We start from the raw sequence: 27,219 nt of genomic DNA, 5'->3' as shown, positions 1-27,219 counted from the left end.
AATCTACAACCAAATGGATACCAGTAACTTCATAATAAGCAAAAATAAATTAACAGAAAAATAGGACTGTCAATGACACAGAACACAACCCCATGTAAACTAGCTGTCCCTCTGCAGTTATATGCAGTTTAAATGCTGGCACTCAGTACTTTAGTGGGGAAAACAATTTGTGTGGTCTCCACTGTGCTTTTGCAGCATTTAATAGCTATTTTCCCCACTGTAAAGAACGTAAAAAGAAACACTTAATACCTAAAATAGTGAGCCAAGTTCTCATTTTCACTCTTGTATTATATTTTTGTAATTCATTTTTATATAGTGGTCGCCTGAGCAAATCCAACTACTTCACAGTGACAAACACACACATACACACAAACATATACAAAGACACACATGAGGAAAGTTTAAAATTTTCTATTTTGTCCCTTCTCACAGAAGAAAATAAAGAAAAAAAAAGTTATTTAAACCCCTCATTTTAAGAATGCTAATTCTCACATGTTCCTCCTCTATTATTTATTTCCTATCTACCTTAAGCATTGACTGTACTATTCTTATGCAGTCTATTTCTTCCACACACTTAAACATTCACAAATTAAGGGGAAATGATGAGGGAAGAAAATGTGTCCTTGGAATGTGAGGTGGCAGGTTCAGGTGAGATGCTGAAATGGGAACAGGAATGGGATGCTGAAAGAGTGAACAGCTGGAAAAGAAAACCAACTCACTGATCACCTGTGACATGTCAACCAGTTGCTAGTTTGCTTCCTTAGCAATTCTGCAAGTTAAGATTATCCCCTTCTGACTCCACATTTGAATAGCTGGAGGTTTATAAAATTTTCCAAGGCAACATGCATTTTAAAAATTTATTCACTCATTTATTTGTTTGGTTTTATTTTGCATTTTGTCAAAAAATGATTTGAAACAGCTTTAGAATCATACATTTAATAAGTGATAGAGCTCACATGGAAACACAGCTCTCTTTGATATCAAACTTCTGTTCTGCCATCTAAACCATGCCATCCTTTCTTAATACGAAAACTTGCTAATGACCAGGTAATAGATTAAGGACTTGTATTTTCTCTTTCCGAAAGGACTGATTTCACCTGTTTGCCAAAATAAAATGAAATGACTATAAATCACTAAAACAATATCTCATCTCTACTTTAAGCCAGAGTAATTCTAAATTAAATAGTATCTCTAGGAAAACTTCATAAAGAAAATCATGAGTAAAGTCATCTTTTAGTTCTCTAGCCCATTGGCAGTTTGTTCAGTGGTTATTTCTATAACTCAGTACGTCAGGGTTCATTTTGTTTCTTTAATTTTATTGATGGAAATTTCTATACAGATCTGGTTCTGCACCCTTATATTTTTCAACTTATATGTATGTTTTCCAAATCTTGATTGTGGAGATGCTTTTCTGTTTTTTAATAAGAAGGAGGATTCCGTGTAAAACTATTTCTTTTTGTGTAGACCTTTCTCAGCATATTTGTCAAATAGAGGGACTCCTTAAATGTAGAACATGACACTGAATGCTAACTGAACAAGTATATATTCTTATATGTAGTTGGCTATATTATAGCTGTTATTTTATATAATTGATTACTCTATATTGAAATACACACATATGGAATTTAAACAGAAAATCTTTTTCTTAATTTTAGAATTGATACCCAAGATTTGTTACATATGGCTGTTAAATATATCACGGGTTAAGGATTGTAGATATTCAAATTCCTGTTGAGTGGTAGAGGACATCTTATATAGTAAACACAGTTAAATTTTACATTGCAGGCAAGTTTATTCCTGCACTATAGAGTAATTCTATATAAGAACTTTAATTAAATCAATGTATTAGATTTTTTTTAGCTCCACATCCTAAGGCTTATCTACACTAGAGAATGTGACATTGGGCTTTTGGAGTCAGAAGTTGGGTTTGAAACCTGCTTCTTCCATTCTATAGATTGGCAGAGAAAGAATTAAATTTTCTAAGCCTTATTTTATCAGATAATATCTACAGGAAAGGTTATGTGAGTATTGGAATTTGCCAACCTTTAGAACTGAGTATACTGCAAATTAGTCAGAAGCTTAAATAAATACAAGATAACATGTTAGTGACCTTCACAAAGGCATGAACTAAACATTATTGGCATTTATAGTGTCTAAACCTCCCCCAAATTATTTGAACTAGTTGGGTTGAGGACATGACAATAGTATCTGTATCATCTGTTTCCATGGTTAACTTTTTAATTTACAATTGGTGGTGATCACATAAGTGAAAGTGCTTTATAAAATCTAAGAGAATTCAAAAGATCCATTATTGTTTTGATTTCTATTGCTTGTATGTGAAGTTCTGTTTCACAACTAACCTACAAAGTTGACAATGCAAAGTATAAGTTTCCTGCAAACTCACACTTCAAAATAAGTAAGGAGTGACTTGGATTCTATTTAATGACAGTGCTTTTATTTCTCTTCTGACCTCAGCTCCATTTTTCAGGGTAAACCCTGTAACCACTGGGCTCCATCATCTCCTGTCAATGTCAACGACCTGGACATCTTAATGGGCTATAACCAAGGAGTGACTTGGTGTGAAGTATCCAGATCACCTCTCTCCTCTTTTTGGTCTATGCTCTTTGAAGGGTAGTAAGTCAGTCTGTTTACACTACAATATGTTTAATAAAATTATCAATGAAATGTCTGTTTAATTTTTATTGTTTTATTATTAAGCCAACCCCTAGCCTTCAAACAACTCATATGTGATTCCATAGAAGACTGTATAAGGAGCCTATCTTATCAGAAGACCCTTCTGAGGAGAGGACTAAGGCTTTTTAATAAAGTTTGTCTTGGGCAACTTCTTCTATATTCCAAAGTCTTGTTTCAGGAAACAAAGCTAAAGAAATAAAAACTACTAGGGTAATTTAAATTGATTAAAAAAAAGAAAAAACATAAGAACATTGTCAACAGGGTTATAAATATCTTCTGACTACATAATTTGGATCCACATGTCTTTACCTCTTTTTATGTACAATGGAAATTTTGTTTTTAATGAACAAGTCACTATCAACATATTCCTCATTTGTAAAAAGCAGCAATTGGATTTGGTCAGTGAATTCCACACAGTACACTGATCCTGTACAATGTTCCAGTAATTTAAGTGTTGATTGTCTAAATAGTTTGAGATAATCTGCGTGATTTTGGTGATGTGCTGATAAACACATCTGGGTGTGATGAAGGCCGATTTCTGACATTTGCCAATTTCTGTGGTGTCAATATTTCCACAATACCCAATTTCAAGCTACCAACAGCTTAATAACTGACTCAAAAAATTCCTGAATATTTAACAATCAGCTCTCATCAACTGATAAGAGCCAGCTCCAGCGTGCCATTGAATGTTCCTATGCTGAAGCTACACAAACACAAATGACAGAAAAATAAAAGTCTTGGAGTGTAACCAGCTTTTTCTCAAAGATTTTTGACCGTTAAATACTCTTTATAAATTAGTATCAATGTAACTCATGTTTACAGATCATAATGTCAGCCTATCTGTATCTTCTCATCCAGGTCTTTCCATGCAAATCAATCCACCATCTGAATCCTACTACCTGTATTTCTTTGTTGGGGGGCTTTCTGCCAAGGCACCCTTTTCTTGCTTATGTTGCAAGAGATGAATATCATGGAATTGAAATCTCTGGAATTAGCCTCAGCCAGTATCCAAGAGAAGTTTTACAATGTCCTCCAAAACTTTCTCTAGGATGATTACATTCCATCACTTACAATTGTCTACCTTCCCTTCTTTGTCTTACTTCTCCATCCCCTGCCACTGTTTCTTTCTAAAATACTTAGTTTTGGATTTTTGTCTCAGGGTCCATTTCAGGAAAAATCCAGACTAAGACACACAGTTTAGAAAATGGTGAGCTAGAAAATCTCCACGACCACTTTGGCTCTAATTTTCAAAGATTAAGATAACATCCAGAGATTTTTTCTGACATCTTCAGACTACAAGCCTCAAATCCCTTTTATCACTGTGCCTGGCCTATGTGGGTCACTTAATAAATATTTGCTGAGCTAATTCTTTCTGAGAACAAAACCAAGAGATGTTGACAAAGGAAAGAGTATGAAGTCAGGAGGTGCTTCCTAAAACCTTCCTATCTTTGGGGGACTAACTAGAAATTTAGGCTTTCTCTGAATAGCCTGTGTACCCACGACCTCCTCACTTTGCCAATACTTGCCCTGCTTCTTTGTCTCTTCTTTCGCACCTGCCTTGTGTTTGCTTCAATATCTCACTATTTTTCTCCAACCTCTTGATAGTTTCAAATATTCAGTGATTAAGAGATACTCGTTCCTCATAAATCCTTCCAATTCACCTTGAATACTTGTAGGAAAAGATTTTTATACATCCTATTATAATGTCACTTACTGAGACATTGCTAGACACTTGTATACATTATTTAATTTAGCACTTACAAATACAATTTGGAATAAATATTATTAAACCCATTTTGTAAGTGAGTAAACAGGCTCAGAGAAGTTAAGTCATTTTCCAAACTTGGAACAGTTATTAAATGGCAGAACTAGGTATTCTTCCTAGGCTCTTTTCATTAGATCACACCCTTTCTTACATTTAAAAAATAATAGAGTTAAGAAAATTTTGTGTATATCCCAGGATTCAGGTAATAATAGTCTAGTATGGGATATACAAACATCCAAAGTAGCATTTTTTCTTTCTCCTTTGTGAAACAATATAGACTCGTCCCAGAACATCTCTTTCATTAGCTGTGTTACCCTGGACCACATGCTAAGCCTCATTTATTAAATAATAATATTCATCATTATAATAATAATGACATGTATTCCACAAAATTGTTGTAACAGTCAGTTAAATTAACATGTCAAGAATATTTAACACAGTTGAGAGAGACCTTCAAGATGGCGGAAGAGTAAGACGTGGAGATCACCTTCCTCCCCACATATACATCAGAAATACATCTACATGTGGAACAACCCCTACAGACCACCTACTGAAGGCTGGCAGAAGACCTCAGACCTCCCAAAAGGCAAGAAACTCCCCATGTAACTGGGTAGGGCAAAAGAAAAAACAGAGACAAAAGAATAGGGACAGCCCCTCTGGGAGGGAGCTGTGAAGGATCATGGCAAAGTCAATTGGAAATCTTCTGGAAAGAATTCAGCATTCTAGATGCTATTAAGAACATTTGTGATTCACAGGAAAAGCTCAAAATATCAACATTAACAGGACTTTGGAAGAAGCTGATTCCAATCCTCATGAATGACTTTGAGCAGTTCAAGTCTTCAGTGGAAGAAGTAACTGCAGATGTGGTGGAATAGCTAGGAGAACTATAATTAGAAGTGAAGCATGAAGGCATGATTGCACTGCTACAATCTCATGATAAACTTTAATGCATGAAGAGTTGCTTCTCATGGATGACAAAGAAAGTGGTTTCTTGAGATGGAATCTACTCCTGATGAATATGCTATGAAATGACAACAAAGGATTTAGAGTATTACATAAACATCATTGATAAATCAGCAGCAGGCTTTGAGGGGACTGACTCTAATTTTGAAAAAAGGTCTACTCTGGGTAAAATGCTATCAAACAGCATTGCATTTACAGAGAAGTCGTTCATGAAAGGAAGAGTCAATCAATGTGGTAAACATCATTGTGGTCTTATTTTAAGAAACTGCCACAGCCACTTCAGCCTTCAACAACCATCACCACTATCAGTCAGCAGCCATCAACATCGAGGCAAGACCCTCCACCAGCAAAAAAGATTATACCCCGCTGAAGGCTCAGATGATGTTTTTAGCACTTTTTAGCAATACAGCATTTTAAAATTAAGGTGTGTACATTGTTCTTTTTTAGCTGTAAGTCTATTGCACAGTTAATAGATATAACTTTTATATACACTGGGAAACCAAAAATTTCATGTGACCCTATTGTGAAATTCACTTTATTGCAGTGTTCTGGAACAGAACATGCAGTAACTCCAAGGTATGACTGTACAGGTTTTATTACTATTACATCATTTTATTGTGTTTTGAGAAATCTTTCCCATACAAGACTAAAATTTGGAAAAATCAAGGCTTGGAAAATCTTACTGATTTTATTTCCTCCCTGCTGAGTACGGTGCCCAGAACCAAAGTGTGTAATAAATAATAGTTTAAGATAAAACAGATGACTATTTAACCATCACCTATAAAATGGATCATGTGGGTGAATGGAATTCTTGCTAGAGCTTCAGTTCAGTTTCAAAATTAATAGGAGAAAATGGAATCTGCCATCATATGACACACTTAAGAAATGATTGCTAATAATAACCTGGCAACTTGCCTCATCCAATCCCTACCGTCTTAGCTTTCTGAGGCCACTGTAAGAAATTACCAGAAATTGGGTGACTTAAAACACGAGAAATTCACTGTCTATCAGTTCTGGGAGCCAGAAGTCACCAGGCTGACATCCTGCTTTCAGCAGGGCTGAGCTCCCTCCAGAGGCCGTAGGAGAGAACTTGTTCCTTGTCCCTTCCAGTCAACTCATGGCTGTAGGCAACCATTGGCTTGTGGCTGCATCTTTCCCATCTTCAAGGTCAGCATATTCAAATATCTCCCTGCTCTGTCTTTGTACTGCCTCCTCCTCTCGGTGTGTGTCAAATAAGGGCAACTGTGATTGCATTTAGGGTCCACGAGGATAATTCAGGATAATTTCAGTATCTCAAAATTCTCAATCACATATGCAAAGACTTTTTCATCATAAGGTAAAATAGGTACAGGTTCCAGGAACTGGGACCTGCTATCTTTGGGCCATTTTTCAGCCTACTTTGTGTATTTTCCATGTAATAACTCATTAAAAAATATACCATGAGTAATGTTTAATTTGTGAAAGCCATATATTAAGAGATAACATTTATTAGGAAGAACAAGGAAGGACACAATTACAGCTGTTCTCATAACTATTATCTCCTTGGACCATCATAACAACTGTGGGAGTGGATGTGAGCGTTTCTACTTATATGATGATAACATCTAAGTATCACAGATAGTAAGTGTCAAAGATACGATTTGAAGCTGGTGTGTTTTAGTACCACTAACTTTTTTAGTCCTGTGACACCTATTTTTGTCCTAAGCACTGGTCTTTTCTACACCTCTGAGGGGAAAAATAGTTTATAATTGCCTAAGTAATTGTCTTAAAATATTTCCAACATTCTGTGAACTTGTACACTCACTAGAAATAAACCTTAAAATAATGATTTTCTAAACCAACTTTCTTTAAAGTTACATTTTACCACTAAAAATATAGGTTAAATGATGAAAACATTTTTTAAAAAAATCTTGCTTGATGGTCTGATAACTATGCATTTTACATTTATTTATGACATGTACTAGAGAACTGCTTACTTTGGTGGTCAATATTTTTAAACACTCCTAGAATAAAAAGCTCTAAGTAAATCCAAACACAATTTACAGCTATTTAGGGATTTGTTTGAAATACTAATGACCATCTTCTTGGAATTTATCCTGAGTATAGCACTTAGATATTAACTCACAGCTTATGAGTTACTGTTTCTACAGATTAAGAATTTATAAACTTTGGAGTTTAAGGAATCAAGGGGATCATTTCATGTAAAACCCTTATTTTACCAATGACACACATAGAAGTAGTGACTTCTCCAAGGTGACAAAATCACCAGATGCTGGTAAAAACTCCACTCTCTCAATAATCAGCCCAAGTCAAGTTACTTTTCTCATGCTTTCTTCCTCTCTCACTTCTTTCCTTCTTCCCTTTCTTTTTCTTTTTGTTTTTGTGGTTTTCTTCTTTCATGCTTTTATTCTTTCATTGCAGCACGTGAGGGAACCAAAAGTACAATACCCTGCCTTCCAGCTCCATATGAAAAAACTTGGGATAGCAAGCTTTAGCAGCTTCTAAACAATATGAGGTTTTCTGATTCTCTAGGACTTTCAAAGTCATTTCAAGTTGGTTTAAGGAATATCTCTCCTAAGTTTGGGGACTCATTACTATGAATTATGGACAGTGGCCTATCCCATACAAATTACATAAATATAACCTGTTGAAGTAATATTTATTATTCACTCAACAAATATTTATCAAGTTCTTACTATTTTCCAGAAAGGATACAATAATAAATAAATATAAATAAATAAACAAAATAATTTAAAAAGTAAATATAACTTTTCTGTTCTTATATCTTTAAAAAACAAATACGTATATGGTAAATAATACTCTGTACACTTAAAATTTTGTTAATAGGGTGAACTACATGTTGTATGTTTGTGTGTTATTTTTAATAGACTTCATTTTTAGAGCAGTTAAATAGCAAAGTTGAGAGGAAAGTACATAGATTTCCCATATTCCACCTACTCCAACTCAGCCATAGCTTCTACCATTATAAGTCCCCCACTAGAGTGGTACATTTGTTACAAGGTTCACTCTTGGTGTTGTACATTCTAATAGTTTGGACAAATGTATAATGACATGTATCACAATTATAGTAGCACACAGAGTAGTTTCATATGCGTAAAATTTTTCTTTGTTCTGTCTACTTATCTATCCCTCTCTTCTATCCTTTGACAACCACTTATCTTTTTTTTTTTTTTTGGCCGTGCATGCAACATGCGGGATCTTAGTTCCCCAAACAGGGATCAAACTTGTGCCCCCTACATTGTGGGTGTGGAGTCTTAACTGCTGAACCGCCAGTGAAGTCCCCCAAAACCACTTGCCTTTTTATTGTCTCCATAGTTTTGTCTTTTCCAGAATGTCATACAGCTGGAGTCACACAGCATGTAGACATTTCAAATTGGTTTCTTTAATTTAGTGATACACACTTAAGTTTCCTCTACGTCTTTTCGTGGCTTGATAGCTCATTTCCTTTTAGTGTTGAATAATATTCCATTGTCTGGATTATCACAGTTTATTTATCTATTAACCTACTGAAAGAAGGTTGCTTCAAGGTTTTGGCAATTAATGTACAAAGCTATTACAAACAGAGAAGATCATTTACCTAATGCTATATGACTAAAGCTTCCCTAGGTATTTTTTTTTTTTTTCTGGTACGCAGGCCTCTCACTGTTGTGGCCTCTCCTGTTGCAGAGCACAGGCTCTGGACGCGCAGGCTCAGGGCCATGGCTCACGGGCCCAGCCGCTCCGCGGCGTGTGGGATCTTCCCGGACCGGGGCACGAACCCATGTCCCCTGCATTGGCAGGCAGACTCTCAACTGCTGCGCCACCAGGGAAGCCCTCCCTAGGTTATTTTTACTAAGAATTTGAATGTAGCAATAAATATAAAATGAGAGAAGTAAAGATCCTTAATATGTTTGGAATGAGGGTGAAATTATATGCAAGGGAGCATTACTAACAAAGATATGGTGATGCAAATACATCATGCATGACTTGGGACTTGAAATGATTAAAGTATTACTTACTGCTCTGATCTGAGGGTTAGAAAATGGGTGAGGCTAAGAGGGAGTAATAGAAGTGTTTGATGGTTTTCTTTATACATTTTATGTTATTGGTCCAATATCTAGGGAATCTTTTGCAATGAACCTTTCTTTCCTGTAGCAAATTCATCCAAGTTTTGAGTCGGGTTGCTCCCATCTAACAAAAGGATAGAAATGTGACTCAGACTTGGCCAAAATGCTCTACTCCCCTGTCCATGATGATTAACTCAGGCATCCAAACAATATAGGCTCTTTCCTGGAATTTTTCTGCTCATGTAATCTGAAAAAATGGTCTCACTTGGCTATTATTTCTAAGCGGGTAGAATATTAATCAGACAGTTCTTGGACTTCTTGTCTGCCATGTGGAGAGAGACACTATGAGAGATGGAATGAGACTGTTCAGTAGTTACAGAGAGTCCTGTCTTACCTTGGTACTTATATTTAAATGAATTTAAATGAAATATGGAGTTTTACTGTATTTGTTTGTTTGTTTAAGCAAATAGTTTTCCATAGTATTGCTTATTGATGAACAAATTTTACCTCAGAACCCAATGACAATAATAACTATGATGATGATAATAGTTTCCATTTGTTACAAGCTAACTGTCTAAACATGTGCTAAATGTCTCTCACACATTGTTTTCTCATTTATTAAATTAACCATATTCTGAGGTGCTTAAAACTTATAAAATAATGTTTATAGAAGATGCAAAATTAAGAAATCAAACTTTCCCCTTTACCTGAAGCATGACAGAGAATACTAGACATTCCTCTATCACAGAACAGAAATAGTGATCCAGATGCAGCCAGGGGCTAAACACACAATTTCAACTGAAAACTATTCCTAAAATTGTGTACAATGTCAGCATCTATCCAACATTCTCAATTAGGAAATTAAAACTTGGTGGAATTAATTGATTGTAACAGTAAATAAAATGAGATTTTTGGTAGACCATAATCTCCCATAAGACAGCAGTCCTGGTTTACTTCAGAAACACTGAGTAAAAATTCTATGTCCTTGCAAACTAGAAAGTTTACTGATGTAATTGTATCTGACAGCGGTAATTTTCAAATTTAGTTTTCTGTTTATTACTCTTTGGCTGTGTCAATCTGTTTGGCTGTTCCAACCCATTTTTGTAACACATACTTACAGCATTCCTTACTCTTTGCAAGTCAACTGGCCTGAAATTGGATTCAGCTATACGCATCAAAATTAACTACTTTCTTCACAGCAATAAACATCTAACAGTCTTTTTTCACCTACAAGGAAACTTTTGAAGTATTCACTTTTTTTAATGTTTGCTTTCTTGATTATGAATAAATAGCCATAAGTTCTAATCACTTCACTCCTTTCAAAACCCACCCCATCAATGACACATTCAGTGGCCTGAGTAGGTTATTGCCTTCATCGGCCCCTTTACAATATGTTATTGTAAAATGCTTATTTCAACCTGTTTTTATTGTAGATATTTTGCGCAAATTGTGTGATTATTATTGTATCATAACATATTATATGGCAAAATATGTTACTTGTTATACAATATTAAATTCTGCTCCTTACACCCTTTATGATCAGAGATTGTTTTGTGTTCATTGAAATTTATAATATTTATATATCTCAGGAACTAGCAAAATGTTGAGATAATTTTGGGAATTAAGTTATATGTTTAATACAAATGAATACATAAACAAACCTTATATATGCATCTAAATAAGCAGTATTAAAGTACTTCCACAGACAGATTTATATCTAATAAAAGTCTTTCCTCTTTCCCCATTGAAACATTGGCTAAGACTTATACCTAATAAAATGTTCTCTCTTTGCCTGTTTTAAAAAAAAAAATTGCCTAAGCTGTTTACCTGGAATATACAAAATGGCATTTGAATAGTATCACCCTAAAATTCACATCTACCTGGAACCTTAAGTTGTGCCCCTATTAATAAAAAGTGTTTTTTGCACATGTAATTAAGCTAAAATCAGGTTATACTGGATTAGGGTGGGTCCTAAATCCCATAAGAGGTGCCCATAAAGAAGAGTAGGAAACAAAGAGATACATAAAGAAGGCCATAGGAAGACAAAGCAGAGAGTTTTGACAAGCCAAAGAATGTCAAGGATTGCCAGGAGGCACTAGAAAGTAGGAAGAGGCAAAGCACGATTATTCTCTAGAACCTTCAGAGCGAGCATGGTCCTGTGACATTTCTTTGATTTTAGACTTCTGTCCTTCAGCATGGTGAGAGAGTACACTCTTACCGTTTTAAGCCACCCAGCTTGTGTTACTTTATTACAGTAGCCCTAGGACCTAGTACAAATGGGTTATAATAAACTTTAGATAATGGATACACAATTAACCAAAATAACCAGTTGGCCAAAATTTCTCAGAAATCATCATTTTAAAAGGTAAACCAGAAGGAATAAAGTAAGAAAGTTGTGATGGAATTATCTGAAAACATCTCAAGCATGTCCTGGACTCAGTACATATTCAACTCAAACTCTCACAAAGGTTCATCTGCAGGCACCATTTCAGAATGATGGCCCTGGAGCACTCTGTCACATTATGAAATATCCCATCATCTTCACTTGAGTGTCCTTATTGAGGCAAGAAGATGGAATAATTTATTTTACAGAGACTTACAGCCACAAGAATTGAACGAAAATAGGTTTTCTTAAAACTTACTAGAATTTTATCTAGATCAGAGGTTACTGACTTTATTATTTTTTTGTTTCAGTCATGGACTCTCCCTGAAAATCTACATCCTCACCTTTGAAAAATACACATATGCATCTATATTTTTTTTTCTGTCATCTTAATAATTTCCAGATGGTCAGAGATTCTCTGATATCTTGCTGGGTCTCTAACTATCCCTGTTGTAGAGAATAGCAAATTAGGGAAACCAGCTTCAATCTCCAAATTTGGACACGGTGTCCAATGTTTATTTAATTTATTGAAGTCACTGGTGCTAAGAACGAACTTAAATATGGTTTTCATTTATCTTCACTGTACACAGAGTCCCGGCCCTGTGGTTTTTTTGTGTGTGTAAAAAAAATCTGAATTATAATATTTTAGTAAAGGTAGGATTCTAACTTTGAAGAGTCAGCACCTAGTTGAGGAAATAGTTCATACAAAAGCAAAGCTAAAATCACATGTTAAAGGATAGGCAAGAGGCCATGTATACACACAAGATATTGTTAACACACACACATGCACAACTGGATACTCTATCAGTGTTAGAGCATGTCTCTCAACTACTCAGAACCCTTCAGTGATGACACAACATATACTAAAGCTGGTTACCACACTCTAACCCTTTTTTTTTTTTAAAGAAAAGTTGTTAATACACTAGCTACCAAATTTTGGAACATTGTTTCCACGATGTGAAAGTTTTTCATAGTGTTAAACCCGTATTCCCAAGGAAAAATGAAAGCAAACAAATTAGAAATAAAACAAATCCTCTCTGTTTCTAAAGTGCATTGCAGCTCTAGGGCAGACATGACTTAGACTTTGCTAATCAGATATGATCCCTTCAAAATGCAGATACAGCAATTACTTACATGGGAAAACAGGCTAGATGTTATCCATGGTCTGATGCACAAGGGATATGGCTATGTGATACCGGAGCTCCCTGTGATGGGAACATAAAGGTGGCTGGCAGCTTCCTGATCTTGGCAGAGGTAGCCCTGCCTTGAGACAAACAGCTCTGGGGTTTGTTTGTGGAGTTGTTCCTAAGCTCAGCCTACAAAATGCATATGCACCTCTCCTAACATTTTGTTGAGTCCTCTAAATGGCTTAATAAGTCATTTTCTTCTTATCAGAGGTTGCTTTTTGTCACAACTGGCACATTGCCCCTAAAAATCCATGTTTTATTCCTCATATACCTGGATATGTGTCAATGATTATTTGGAACCCTTTGGAAACCCACAGATTGGCCAGTGGCTTGACCTGTAGCAAGACTTTCCCCCCAGGCACTTATAACAGCAGCAATAAAACAAAACATTAAAGAAGATTAAATTGCCTATTAGTAGGAGATAGAGAAGGCAGATTAGTATTTCAAAGTTGGGTTAAACTATACGAGCCATGCGAAAAATAGATGAGCTAAGTAACTGAGAGACTAGAAAGAAAGGAAAATGGAGCCGTGAAATAGTGAGAGGGAAAACCTGCTGTGGAGAGTAGTTCTGACAAATTTCTGATTTCTATCACTGGCAAAGTAAGGCACACTTTTATGGTTCCTGACTTTATTATTACCATTTTAGAAATGTGATTTCTTATTTTTTCCTTACCTCGAACTATCTTGAATGAGTCTCGGGAAAATAATCAATCATAAGAATCTATACTAAAACAAACCATCACAGAAGAGATTTGGGGTGGAGGTACTTCCCCGACTTGCCTGTCTTCCTCCTTCCCTCCCTTCCTTCCTTTATTTCCTTCTTTCTTTCCTTCCTTCCCTTCTTTCTTTTCTTCCTTCTTTCCTTTCTTTTTCCCTCTCTCTCTTCCTTTCACTTTTCTCCCCTTCCCTTTGTTATCTCTATGTACTCACTAATTTAATATAGACTATGTTTTAATACTAATCTAATTCAAATATTTGTAGCTATGTACTCCTTTGAAAAGTCCTGAACATTATCAAACTCTCACATTTCATTAAGGAGTTTCAAACTAATCAGAGATGCTTGTCTCAATGCCTAATTTATCTAATATTTCAATACCTATGTATTACCCTACTTATCTCTTTCTTATATCTGGAACCACTATAGAGAAACTTATTTTATCCTAGGGGAAACGGTGGATAAAATTAAAGAAAATTAGAAATGACAATAGAGAGAGGGTGTTTTAAAAGTGCAAAGTCAAAGAGAATTCTAAGCTTTGGAGTCAATAGGATTGTCTATATCACATGATGATGCAGTTATGGAAGTTAGAGAAGAAAGGCTAAGTGTTTTTGTTTCTTTGTTTTGCTTTCTGGTACAACTTTTTACATTTGTTGAAACCATACAATATCCAAATACAAAATGCAAAATAAGTAATTGAATGCATAAAACGGATTACATAAGAGACATCAGAATTAGAGACAGATTAAGAAGTTACTAAAAAAAATGGTGAGATAGCTACTATAAATCAATTTTTGCACTGTGAGAAATCTCATATTCTGCAAATGTGTACACTAAAAATACAGGATGTATGAGAAAATTGTGATTGAGGAAGACCACTTACTGTGTAATTTTGTGATCATAATATTAACAAAATAATGACAATAGTAATAAAAATACAACCACAGTTTAATATTTTCTAGCATTTATCCCCCAAATCATACTCAATCCTTTGCACAATCTTACACTTAGAATTTACTGTTCTCTCTTTTGAGATGTAGACCCTACAGGGAATTGACTTCTAATAAAGTAGATTATCAGAATTAATTTCTGATACATATTTTTCACTAATCTCTTATTTTAATACTGGGGAATGCCTTAGAGTCTTCTATATTCACAGTTTAGTCAGATATCTTGGGGCAGTAGAAACATTTTTTAAAATGTTTTGAAGGCACTAAAACACAACTACATGTACTAAAGGGAGGTCCTTTTGCATATTTTCTTTTGTCTTTGTATGATAAAAATTTTCTCTAAAATTTGACAAGGCTTTCCCCTGATTGCTTCAAACCTCAACATGTTGGGAAAAATTACATATAAACCAACACAATTTTTCAAACTTTACTGACATCATTCCATCATTTATTAATTGCTAATAAGGTGATTTGGTACAAAGAAATACACACTGTGGCAGAATAGATTTGGCTTGCGTGTTCCATGAAAGAGAATATAAGCAGAAAAGCAGAAGGCCTAGACCTGAAATTTGGAGACCCCCTAAATCTCAATAAAGCTTCTGTGAGTAAAAGCAATCCCAGACACAGGTTAAATGTGATGTCCATGTGAAGACATAGATACCCATAGAGACAGGTAAAATAAAGGAGCTTGAAATACTGTGATTAACTCATAGCTATACTCTTTTCAGTCTCACTCTTAACTTTCTTGGTTTAAAAAAAAAAAATTTCCTATTTCTTTTTCTCTTGCATTCTCACTTTGCTATCCATATTCTCCAAATATTCTCCAATGTTCTTTCCCAGTTATGAACACAGTCTTTGAATCACGGGGTCCCATGTATTCCATTCCAGATATGACTGCCTGGATGGAAAAATCAAAATGCTTTCTGCCCTACACAGCATTTGCCTAAAAATAAAATCTAAATATTTTCCCCCTCCAAGGGATGAGGTAAATCTTAAAAACTAAATGCCTAGCTTCTAACATAAAAGTGCCTTTTAAGATATTTACCTTCACATATGAAAAAAGTACCGATCATTCTTTAATAACTTTTCCAAAGTCCCTTCTTAAATTGGGACTTCCCCAATATCCTCACTCAGAAGTCATTCAGGAGATTTTGATCTTCTCCCAGAAATCTCTTTATACCTGTATGATCTCCCTCACCTCTCTGTATTTTGTTTAGTCAATTTGCCTTTTTATTTTATTACTCCTGAACAAAAATCTTTCAGGTAGTGTCCATATAATTTTACTGTGCAGAGTATGGGCCAAGTATTTTGTTTAACCTCTACATACTGATTATTTGTCAAAATAACAAATCTAAAATTTCAATGAATTAATAAAAAGGAGTCAAATTAAAAGCATTCAGTTGATAATATATGTTCACCATTAGGTTTTGTTAGAGAAGTCAAAGACTTTTCTGGTTATCAAGTATCATCTTGCAGATTTTCAATATGATGAAAGTAAATAGTAGCAAATTTAATTACAAAGCTTACATTTGGCAGCCATTCTGAAGAGTTGTATTGCTTTTTTAATTATTCTAGCCTATACACTTAGAAAATTAATATTAAACCATGGAAGGAAATAAAATATTTTATTAATCCTCATAGGTACCTGATATGAATAGGTACCTGATATGAATAATAGTTTGGTTTTAAAAGAGCTTCCTCCTTAAATTCTAGATTTTTAAAAAATTATGTAAGATGAAAAGTTAACTGATAATACATACACAGAGATATAAATTAGCCCATAATCCTCTCATTCTTATACAACGGGGTTCATGCTGTTGTTGTTGTCTGTGTGTGTGTGTGTGTGTGTGCATGGATGTGTGTGTACACGTCTAAATGTACTTTCTTTCCTATTTTAATACTGGCTTTACCATTGTTTTAAACATTCCCTTTGTCTTAAATGATCCATGGAAAGTTTTAGACTTGAGTAATCGGGCCCTCTCTGAGCCCCAGAGAACAAGAAATTATCTAGTACAACCAGTATTTCGGTAACTCTAGTTTACTGACATTTTCCACCATAAACAGTAAATCCAAGATTTAGGCCTCAGGGAAAACATTATCAAGTCCATCTCATTAGACTTTCTTAAGAAGACTCAGAAGAAAAAATCATTAGAAAGAAATGAAAACACAATAGAATAATAAGAAAGACACTTAAAACTTTTCTTGTTTTCCTTTTTTCTATACATCATTTTGCACATTTGATAAACCATTTTAATGTCATGATCAGAGTACAAATGCTGAATCTTGATACCAAGGCATTTGTATAGTCTATTTTTTAACCTGCGCATCAAGGTGGAAATGATATAGGAATAATGTAGCTCATCTGTATTTGAAATGTCTCAAAAAATTGAAGGAAAGAAGGGAGGGAGGGAGGGAGGGAGGAAGGAAGGGGAATAAAGGAGACTAGAAATGGCTAAAGCAGTTGATTTGGGATTTAAAATCCACCTTAGTGGGATTGATAAAAGAAGATGTATCTTTAATTAATCATGGTTTAAAAGTTCTAAATAACTAATTTCATTCAAGGAAAAAAAAAGAAATAAAAAGGTGGAAATACAAATGTGATGGAGAAATTTTAGAAAATAAAGTAGTTATGTAACAGGGTAGACAAAAAGTCAAAAGGAGGAAAAATCATACAGCATTTTATAGGATCCTTACATTTTAAAGGCTGTAAGGAAAGCGGTTACAGCTTATTTATTTCAAATCTACATCACTCTAAGATTACCTCACATAAATTTTTCATTCTAGATTGACTTTTCCTAACATAAGGTCCATTTCTAACTAGCTCTCTTCTTCAGTGCCTGTGATGTCATTTGGTAGACAAATACATTTATAAAATAAAAATAAATTTTTAACATTGCCCAAGCAAAATATAATTAGAAGGGAAAATGACCTGGAGATGTATGAACTAATAACGTTATCAAATATATGTTAAAGTAGGGATTATATACTCAAGTTTTAACCTTATAGTTCCTCTCCATTAGTACTTAACTAAAGGACATATTTGCATGTGATCATACCCCAGAGCTTATGGCAAATCAATATGTTTGTTTCTGTATATTCTTTGACTTGTATGAAATTTTCCTGAAATATGTCTTACCTCATTTTGGAGATCTCGGATCATTTTGTTCTTTCTCTCCATTTCAGTCTTTAAAAAAGCAATCTGAAAATAAATAGAATATCATGTAGGCATATTTCAAATTCATTTCTATAGCTTTTATAAATTTATTTTCACAATTTTTGAAGTATAATAAAATTATCTCTTTGTCAACAAATACTGAAAAAGAACAAAGGGTTAAAATTTTCATTATCCACATTTTTATTGCCAAATTCATAAATATATCAACTAGTTATATCACATAACTTTTTCTTATGTAATAAAAGATTATTTTTTTTTTTAATTTAGTCTGTTTCTGTTTTGTAAATAAGTTCATCTGGGGGGGCAGGGATAGTTAGGAAGTTTGGGATTGACTGTGCACACTGCTATATGTAAAATAAATAACCAACAAGGACCCACTGTATAAAAAAAAAATGAAGAGGGAACAAGAGAATGATATGCTTGAGATGAGATTGGTCATGTGTTGTTAATTCTTGAATCTAATTGATGGATTCATGGGGATTTATTACTCTACTCCTTCCACTTTTGTGTAAGTTTGAAATTCTCCATAATTAAAAGGTTTAAAAAAAATTTTTTAATTGAGAAATGCATGTTATGACTGTGATTCGCTTACTTGTCTAAACTTCAATTTTTAAAAATGTGGTTCTTAAACAAAGCTAAATTCTAGGGTTGGGCCTAGGAATCTCTTTTCTTAAAACATGCTCCATGTAATTTTTATATAAGGCCAGGATTGAGAGCAATTGCATAGTGATGCTCCTGACCTCAAAAGCATGGAACGTTATAACTGTACCAGAGAAACCATGATGTTTCCTGCTGAATATGATATTGTCAGAATCTGTACCCTTAGGCCAGTTATTCAAACTGTATCTGTATAAACATTGCATCTTTATCTGCCTGACTGCTTTGAAAAAGGTCAGTATAGCACAGTAGCTAAAATATGAGACTCTATGGTCACTGAGGGTTCACTATCTATGTGAATGTATGACAGATGAAACATTTAATTTCTCCAATTTTCAATTTTCTGCCGGTAACATCTTTTTAAAAAGTAAAAGGAACAGGTAAAATTAATTTTACTGATATATTTTATTTAATTCAATATATTCAAAATAGTATCATTTGACATGTAATGGATTAATAATGATAAATTGACTTTTTTTTTGCAATATATCTTTAGAATCCACTGTGTGTTTTACACGTACAGCATATCTCAATTTGGACTAGCCATTTTGTAATGCTCAAAAGCCTCATGTATCTGGTGGTTATATATTGAATAACATAGTCTTAGAGGATTCCTGGAATGATGCAAAAGAGACTGGCAATGTGGGTTATCTCTAGATATAGATTAAGTCAGTAGAAATCAAATTTAGGAGTAAAGTTAATTTTTACCATATATATACACATTAAAAAAATAGTTCTGAAACCTTTCAAACATAAACAAAAGAACAAGAGTAATACTATGTAAAATGCTTCTGGGCCCACCCTAAGAATAAATATATATAAATGCTTTGTCCAATTTTCTTCAGACCTTGTAAAGAAAATGTTATAGTACTATTAAAGCCCCACCTAATTTTTCTCCCTCCCCTCCCCCCAGAGGTAACCACTATCCTGGATTTGACATGTAGTAGTCTTGTTCACTTTCTGTACATTATACTTGTTGTGCGTCTGTAAAGCTTTACAATACGTATTAACACCTTGTCTTTTCTGGCTTGTGTAGGTGTCCTTGTATTACCATTTCCTCAAAAGGTAACAAAACCTAAACCTAACAATTTTTGATGGTCCAACTACATGTAAAACAGAAGCAGAAGCCTGAGAACCACTATGTCCATCATTTTGGTCATAACAATTTTCAAGCTTACATTTGAATTATGAATATCCTCGGAGCAACCTGAAAATTTGAGTCACACTCATTGTCCCATTAAGGAGATAGTTCAATTTAGTAATTAGATATATAATCAAGGGCAGCACATAAGAGTATCTGCTCTTAAATCTAAAATAGCACAATATTTACAGAATCAAATCCAAATGTTTTCCCTCTGCTTGAGAGTGAGCAATTACAATTATTTCATTCTCCCCTTCTTATCCAACTTTCAACTACATCAACTATAGTCTTCCTAGCAGAAAGAGTAATTGTTGAATGATTTGCAACAATTAAAATATATACTTATTTAATCCTTAGTTAACCTAGAATCCTCAAATAAGGAGAAAAAGCACAAACAGTTTGAGTCTTTACCAAAGTTTGGAAGTGATGAGTCCCAGTACTATGAAATCTATCTTTTCCTAGATTCCACCAGATGCACATTAAAAAAAAAATCATGCTTTTACTAAATATATGTTATTCCCATATTTGTTAAGCTTTCTGTCATCTCTTTCTGGACTTTGACTAAGAAAATATCAGTCATTCAACTCAAAACATAAACACATTCCCTCCAAAAGATAAGTATTATTTATTTCCGCAGGTATTTGCATTTATTGATCATGATGATATATTTTGTTAATATAGTCTTGAATTTGTTCTTATAGACCTTTTACATGTACATTCGTTAGTAGAAAAATAGCTATTAGTTTACACATACAGCCATTAATTGATTTTGGAATCATAACTGATGAAGTTTGCAAAATGAGATGAAAGTTTTCAATTTTTTTCTATTTTCCAGAAAATATTTGCCTATATTTGAAGTCAACTGATCTTTAAAAATTAGTAGAAGTCACCATGAAAACCTTCTGGCTTTGAAATACTTGGGAAAGGGGGTCTTTTAGCATAATAAAACTTCAACTGTGTTCAGCTATTCAATTGCTGAATTTCTTCTTGCAGAAGTTTTCGCATTTTATATTTATTTATCTAGAAATTTACATATACATTTTTAAATGTATCAGGGAACTGTTGCTCATAATACATTATTTGTTTGAATTCCTATTACAATTATGACTCTTAGCTCTTTCTTTTTTTTTTTTTTTTTTTTTTGCGGTAAGCGGGCCTCTCACTGTTGTGGCCTCTCCCGTTGCGGAGCACAGGCTCCGGACGCGCAGGCTCAGCGGCCATGGCTCACGGGCCTAGCTGCTCCGCGGCATGTGGGATCTTCCCGGACCGGGGCACGAACCCGTGTCCCCTGCATCGGCAGGCGGACTCCCAACCACTGTGCCACCAGGGAAGCCCTTAGCTCTTTTTTTAATTCAACATTTTAAAATTTGAGTCTGTCTTTCTATTCTTAATCTTTCTCATATCTTAAAGTCTTTTATCATAATCTTTTTCAAATAACTTAAATTTACCTTTTTTTGTTTTCTATTTTATTATTGTCTTCACTAGTCTTTAAAATACACTCTTTATTGCACTGATGTTTTGCTTTTTAAATAACTTCTTGAATTTATGTTACTAATCTTTTATTTTCTGAAAAAATGCATTTAAAGCTATCAATTCACCTCAATTATTATATTGGCATATAGTGTCTTCACTATTATTAAGTATTTCTTTATTTCTTTTATTATTTCTTATTAACCGAAGGGTTATTAGAAAATGTGTTATATATTTTCCAAACATAAAGAATTGTTTAACCATTTATAAAAATTTATTTTAAATTTTATAACAAAAGGATTGAATAACATAGTATATATGCTAGTCATATTTTTGAACGTATATAACTTTTTGTATTATACATATTATATTTCTATAAAATTTCTATAGATGTTCTGCATGTACTTAAAAAGAATATAGTCACTTTTTTAGAGATTTCTCTATATATCTAATATTTATTACTACCAGTTGTATTTTTAAGATCTTTGTATTTGCCTATTTCTCCCTTCACTTATAGATGATGGATATGGAAGCTGATTTGTTAAGTACATTTATGTTTATGATGGTTATAACTATAACCACCTCATTTTATTTATTTATTTTTCTTTGCTACCATATAATGCTCTCTCTTACATTATATCTGTGCTTTAAATTCTATTTGCCAGCATTAATATTGCTGTCAATCATTTACTTCTTTTATGTTGTTTTGCATATATTTTCCTGTATTGCTTACTTTAAGTATGTGGTCTTCTCAGTTGTTAAAATTAGCACATTTGCATATATTGTCCTAATTCCTTAATTGCAGTTATTCTGTGTCTTTTAAAAATTATTATTAAAATTAACCCATTTAAATTATCGTTATTTCTAATACATTGAAACTTTTGCCAACAGTAATTCTTTTGCCTACATTTTTCTTTCAATTGGATAATTTATTTATTTTATTTTTTTTCTTTCTATTGAGTAGATCAAATTTAGTTTAGATTCTACTATCTACTATATGCCAGATATAATTTTAGGGAAATTATGTATTTTATTTTAATTTTAATTATTCCCCAAATTCTTCAAATAAGGAAACCTGCAGAAGTTAAAGAGCTTACTCAAATTTACAGATAGTAGATTGTCCACTAGGAATTTAAACCCAGAATATTCTTATTCTGTAGCACATGTTAGGTTATGAATACATATAGGGTGTTCCTGGTTTAGTAGAGTATTTTGGGGTGGGAGAGGAAAATCCTCCCTCAAGATTCAATGCTGAACTTTAAGAAAAGCACTGCAAGGATTCTGAGGTGAGGATAAAGCTGACTCGGCCAGTCCTGTCTCCTCCTTCTTCCCAACTATGCATCCTTTGTCTCCACTTTTGCCATACTTGACTCTTCTAACTTTTGTTGAGCTCTTTCAAATGTTAGAGCTTTCTTCTTTTGGGATGTTAGACACACTGTGCATAACATATTGGAATAAACACAGATTCATGCCTTGGCTTCTCCAAATGCTAGATGTGTAAATACAAGCAAGAGTTATTCATTTTCAGAAAAAAAAAAACAAATGCAATTAGGGTTGCTCCTTATGCTGGGTCAGATTCTGAGGGGAGGAATCAACGATAGTGCTAAAAATATGTCTCTTCTTTTATGTAACACCTGCTGTCCAAAGAGCCAGGCACTAGAACACCTTGTAGGTTAGCAGTGAGTGTTGCCATGGCATAACAGAGAAGAACAAAGATGCTCATCCTTACAGGTGGGCTGGACAGATAACAGTGAATTTATTAACAAGAAATAATCCTGCACCCAGAAGAATCAACAGCCATTATTACAAAGACTGTCTCCAAGAAGCAGGTACCCCAGATGACAGACAGGGCTAAGTTTCAGAAGCGAAACTTTATACCCTAATCCAGATTATTCAAGGAAGACTTGCAAAAGAAAGACAGGATGACAATTCTTAAAGGAGCTGGGATCCCAGGTAATCAACCTGGATGAAGACCTTGTATTAGAGTCCAGTTTCTAGCTTCTGTAAACTTGATGCTTTAACATCTACCTTACACATATAGGCAGACTAGCCTTGTTATGGACAACCCAGTAATATGCTTGCATCATTCTATCTTGACCTCCTGCCTTCCTCATTGCTGCTCCTTCCCCACCCACTCCTCCTGGTGGTAAGCTTTTCAAATACACACTAACCAATACAGAGCCTAGAACTCCAGCCACCCCTTGTACTGAGTTCTCACACTTCAGGCGACTGTCCACCTGCCTTAATCACCCCAGGGCCGGGTACCAGAAAAATAGTCCCTGTGCCCCAGAGCCTGCTGAAATCATTCAAATGGGCCAATCCTAGGCCTGCTTACCCTGCCTAGCCCATTCCTTCCCACAGAAACCACAGTAAAGGCTCTTGTCCACAGTTTCCCCACCTTTCTTTGCCTTGTGCCTGACCTGGTGTTTGCCTGTGTGGTCCCTGGTCATGTGGCATGCCCCCCTCTTGGGAACTGTGAGAAATAAACTATCTTTCCAAAGGTAATTGTTTCCTGATCTATTGGTCTTACTATACCTCAAATTTTCTATTAATATACTATATTTTGAAATAGATTCAGGTCCTCGAACAAGATAAAAGGTTCAGTCTCCATAAATGGTACATAAGTGCATGTGGGGAATGAGGTAGAAATCTAGTTTTTAGCACTACTATCCAGAACAATATCTGTCCTGCCCGTGGTGAATATTAGTTATAAGAACTGAAACGTGAAGGTCAATAGAACATCATTTTGAGAGAGAAATTCTGGAGAGAAGTTTGATTCTTAAACTTTGGGGTGTCTCAGAATCACCTGTGTAGTTGATTAAGTAGGCAGATGGTGTGGCTCCACCCTTGGGAGATGTCTATTCAGTGGATGTAGGGTATGGCTTAGGGATCTGTATAGTTTAACTTAGTTCAAGGTCACACCCCAAAATTCAAGAGCCACTGATAGGGGGCCCGACACCAACACTCTTGCCCTGAGTTTTTCATCCATAAATAAGGGTTAGGAATCAGAAGACCCCTAAGAATCAAATACAACAAAAATATTTTTTTGAAATGATTGCTGCTAAGTATTTTTGTAATCTTGTTGATTGTGTTGTTTTCATTATACTTTCATTTATATTTGTCACAGGTGTATTTGTTCCATAATGATTTTAGGGAAAAAAGTTAACAATTTTCCAGGCCCAAAGCAAAGGACACAGAAGAGAAACACTTACAGTAGCCTGCTGTTTTTCTGCTTTCTCAGTTGTCTCTTTAAGCTGATTTTCCAGGGCCTCCTGGAGAGACTTCATTTGTTCTCTGTTTAGTAGAAAATAGAGAGCAAAAGAGAGACATCATATAAATCTCTTATTTCCTATTTACACGATGAAAGGAGGTTTTGCTGTATATATACATTTGGGAAACATAACTAGAATATATACAGCCACGGTTAAACATACAAGATGTATCTCAGGACTCTGGTAATAAAGAGTCTTCTCTCCCATGCAAGCACTAAAAGCAAGCTGTATTTAAGGGAAATTGCCTTACTATTCTGTCTTATAAGAATCCTACTGTGTGAATCATCTGTGAGCTGCATAATGTGTTAAATCAAATCGATATAATAATTAGAGTTAGAAAGCTAATTTTAGTGACAGCATGCCAGGGTGTGAACATGCTGTTTAGAGAAAAAGTTAACATAGACTTGTTGATGGGATAAAATTATGATTCCCTTGGATGCTCCACATTAACTAATTCTAAAGCACTGTGTTCTAGACATCCTGTATAAGGTCTGAGACTTTTTGTAAAAACAAAGAGAAAAAAGACGTATATTTAATGCGAAAGCTGCCTCATTTATTGGAGATAATAAAAAATACATCTGCACATATATACATATTGTGTCTCAAGTTCAGTAGGACATAAGGACCCTGTCTCACATTAAAAATATAAATATTTTCATAAATATGAATTCCTCTCAAGGGTTCAGGATTTTCTCAATCATAACAAATTTTATTATATTACTGTGCCTTCATTTTATCACCTAAGCTATCACTTCAAAAAGTTCAGATAGGAGAGAGGGGAAAGATGGCGGAAGAGTAAGACGTGGAGATCACCTTCCTCCCCACAGATACACCAGATATACATCTACACGTGGAACAACTCCTACAGAACACCTACTGAACACTGGCAGAAGACCCCTCCAAAAGGCAAGAAACTCCCCACGTACCTGGGTAGGGCAAAAGAAAAAAAGAAAAACAGAGACAAAAGGATAGGGATGGGACCTGCACCAGTGGAAGGGAGCTGTGAAGGAGGAAAGGTTTCCACAGACTAGGAAGCCCCTTCGAGGGCGGAGACTGCGGGTGGCAGAGGGGGGAGCTTCGGGGCCGTGGAGAGCGCAGCAACAGGGTTCCGGCGGGCAAAGTGGAGTGATTCCAGCACAAAGGATCGGTGCCGACCAGCACTCACCAGCCTGAGAGGCTTGTCTGCTCACCCGCCGGGGCGGGCGGGCCTGGGAGCTGAGGCTTGGGCTTCGGTCGGAACGCAGGGAGAGGACTGGGGTTGGCGGCGTGAACACAGCCTGTAGGGGTTAGTGCACCACGGCTAGCCGGGAGGGAGACCGGGAAAAAGTCTGGAGCTGCCGAAGAGGCAAGAGACTTAGCACTTCCCCCTTTGTTTCCTGGTGCGCAAGGAGAGGGGATTAAGACCGCTGCTTAAAGGAGCTCCAGAGACAGGCGCGAGCTGCCGCTAACAGCGCGGACGCCAGAAACGGGCATGAGACGCTAAGGCTGCTGCTGCCGCCACCAAGAAGCCTGTGTGCGAGCACAGGTCACTCTCCACACTGGCCCTCCTGGGAGCCAGTGCAGCCCGCCACTGCCAGGGTCCCGGGATCCAGGGACAACTTCCCCGGGAGAACGCACGGCGCACCTCAGGCTCGTGCAACGTCATGCAGGTCTCTAGCGCTGCAGGCCCGCCCCGCACTCTATGCCCCTCCCTCTCCCCGGCCTGAGTGAGCCAGAGACCCAGAATCAGCCGGCTACTTTAACCCCGTCCTGTCTGAGTGAAGAAGAGGCGACCTACACGCAGAGGCGGGGCCAAATCCAAAGCTGAACACCGGGAGCTGTGCGAACAAAGAAGAGAAAGGGAAATCTCTCCCAGCAGCCTCAGGAGCAGCGGATTAAATCAACACAATCAACTTGATGTACCCTGCACCTGTGGAATACCTGAATAGACAACGAATCATCCCAAATTGAGGAGGTGGACTTTGAGAGCAAGATTTATTATTTTTTGCCCCTTTTTCTCTTTTTGTGAGTGTGTATGTGTATGCTTCTGTGTGAGTTTTGTCTGTATAGCTTTGCTTTCACCATTTGTCCTAGGGTTCTATCCATCCATGTTTTGTTATTACGATTTAAAAAAAATTTTTCTTAATAATTATTTTTTATTTTAATAACTTTATTTTATTTTATCTTTATTTATTTTATTTTATCCTCTTTCTTCTTTTTACTTTTTCTCCCTTTTATTCTGAGCCGTGTGGATGAAAGACTCTTGGTGCTACAGCCAGGAGTCAGTGCTGTGCCTCTGAGGTGGGAGAGTCAACTTCAGGACACTGGTCCACAAGGGACCTCCCAGCTCCACGTAATATCAAACGGGGAAAATCTCCCAAAGATCTCCATCTCAACACCAACACCCAGCTTCACTCAATGACCAGCAAGCTACAGTGCTGGACACCCTATGCCAAACAACTAGCAAGACAGGAACACAACCCCACCCATCAGCAGAGAGGCTGCCTAAAATCATAATAAGTCCACAGAAACCCCAAAACACACCACCAGACGTTGACCTGCCCACCAGAAAGACAAAATCCAGCCTCATCCACCAGAACACAGACACTAGTCCCCTCCACCAGGAAGCCTACACAAACCACTGAACCAATCTTAGCCACAGGAGAAAGACATCAAAAACAACGGGAACTACGAACCTGCAGCCTGCAAAAAGGAGACCCCAAACACAGTAAGATAAGCAGAATAACAAGACAGAAAAACACACAGCATATGAAGGAGCAAGATAAAAACCCACCAGACGT

The 27,219-nt window shown here is 35.7% G+C and overlaps 1 protein-coding gene across 2 annotated transcripts in view; it reads right to left on the bottom strand.

Moving 5' to 3' along the window:
- Positions 1-27,219, bottom strand: part of LUZP2 (leucine zipper protein 2) — a 448,942-nt gene that overhangs the window by 188,875 nt on the left and 232,848 nt on the right. For both annotated transcript variants that reach the window (XM_060017352.1, XM_060017353.1), the window contains exons 4-5: positions 24,380-24,461; positions 17,861-17,923 (exon numbers count right to left, since the gene is read on the bottom strand). In XM_060017352.1, the coding sequence (XP_059873335.1) occupies positions 17,861-17,923; positions 24,380-24,461 (145 nt within the window). The remainder of the gene's footprint in view (positions 1-17,860; positions 17,924-24,379; positions 24,462-27,219) is intronic.

The sequence above is a fragment of the Delphinus delphis genome, chromosome 8, assembly GCF_949987515.2.
Source record: "Delphinus delphis chromosome 8, mDelDel1.2, whole genome shotgun sequence".
Classification (NCBI taxonomy): domain Eukaryota; kingdom Metazoa; phylum Chordata; class Mammalia; order Artiodactyla; family Delphinidae; genus Delphinus; species Delphinus delphis.
The sequence above is the reverse complement of the archived record's forward strand: the minus strand, read 5'-3'. Positions and strand labels throughout refer to the sequence as shown.